Below are 1275 nucleotides of genomic sequence, written 5' to 3'. Positions count from 1 at the left end.
CTCCCCATCCCGCCTGCTCTGCCCCCCTCCCGCCGTCTCCCGGACGGTTTTCTGTGCCGTCCTCTCCCCTTAGCTCGTCAGCGGCACGTCCCTGTCACGCTCGGCTCGTCCCGAGGGGCCAGCGCAGCAGGCTCTGCCGCGTTGTCGGAGGCGGCTGTGGCTTCGTGTCGCGTCTCAGCAGCACCTCCGTCTGCCTGAGGGGCCCCTCACCATCCCCGTCACGGTGCCAGGTGTCCTCAGGGAGGCGCACCCTGGGGCCCAGCCCTGCTCCTCGGCACTGGGGTGACGGACACCTGCCCGGCCATCACCTTGCTTCCCCCCTCCAGGACGGTGGGACGGCACCTCGACCCAGGGCCACCCAGAGCGCCCTCACCTGGAGCTCCGGGAGAGCCCACTTCTCCTTTGTCCCCTTTTGGTCCAGAAGGCCCTTGGTGACCTGGAGGGACAGAGACCCCAGTGCCCATTGTTGAATGGAAGGAATATGCCCCCAACCCCGGCGGGCCCTGAGTGCACTGGGCCAGGCCTGGTCCCAGGAGGAGGGGGATGGCACGTGGCCTTGGGGACTGTCTGAGCAGGACGAGCAGAGGTGCTCGGTGGCCCGCCCGGGGGCTGCAGCAGGCAGGCCTGCTCCTGGGGGCCGTGCCTCTCCCATTCGGCATGGAGCCGGATCTGAACTGGGGACAGCAAGGGGGTGGCTGCTCAGTGTCCACTCCTGTCCATGGTCAGACCCCGCGAATCCATGCACCAAGCCCTGGGGCGTCCAGTGTCCCTCCAAAGGGCCCCCCGGCTCTCCCCCAGGCCCAGGAGCCCTCACCCGGCGGTCCCGGAGGTCCAGGGGGGCCAGACTCCATAAACGCCTGCAAAGAACGGGCAAAGCTGGCGGTCGAGGGAGACGTTCTGGAAACCGAGGCCACCACCCGCCCAGGGGTCTCTGAGCCCAGGGGTCTCTGAGCCCAGAAGCCCTGTGAGACCCCTCAGCCGCCCCACACCCCTCAGCCACCCCACACCAAGACGGGGTACAGGAAGCGGGAGAGGACAGTGACAGGAGGTGCCCCCAGTGGGTCCCGTCACGTCTCCGAGCCTCGTGAACTGGGGACGTCCTCCGGGCTCAGGTGCCTGGCAGACGGGCCCCCCCGCCCCGGCCCTGACCGACTGCAGGAACTACTGCCTACAGGCCGGGGGGCCCGGGGCCACCACCCGGCTGCCTCCCAGGAGCACCCCCGACCCACGTGGCTTGAGCTGACTCTCCCTGGCTGGGCCCCAGGCTGGAGGTCA

At 69.6% G+C, this 1275-nt stretch overlaps 1 protein-coding gene across 1 annotated transcript in view; it reads right to left on the bottom strand.

Moving 5' to 3' along the window:
* Positions 1-1275, bottom strand: part of COL18A1 (collagen type XVIII alpha 1 chain) — a gene marked incomplete at its 5' end in the record, with an annotated part of 80889 nt that overhangs the window by 8855 nt on the left and 70759 nt on the right. Inside the window, 2 exons of the mRNA XM_025040315.1 lie at positions 374-436; positions 815-973. Of these exons, the coding sequence (XP_024896083.1) occupies positions 374-436; positions 815-973 (222 nt within the window). The remainder of the gene's footprint in view (positions 1-373; positions 437-814; positions 974-1275) is intronic.

The sequence above is a fragment of the Pteropus alecto genome, unplaced genomic scaffold (assembly GCF_000325575.1).
Source record: "Pteropus alecto unplaced genomic scaffold, ASM32557v1 scaffold339, whole genome shotgun sequence".
Lineage (NCBI taxonomy): Eukaryota > Metazoa > Chordata > Mammalia > Chiroptera > Pteropodidae > Pteropus > Pteropus alecto.
This window is presented reverse-complemented; position numbering and strand designations above follow the sequence as displayed.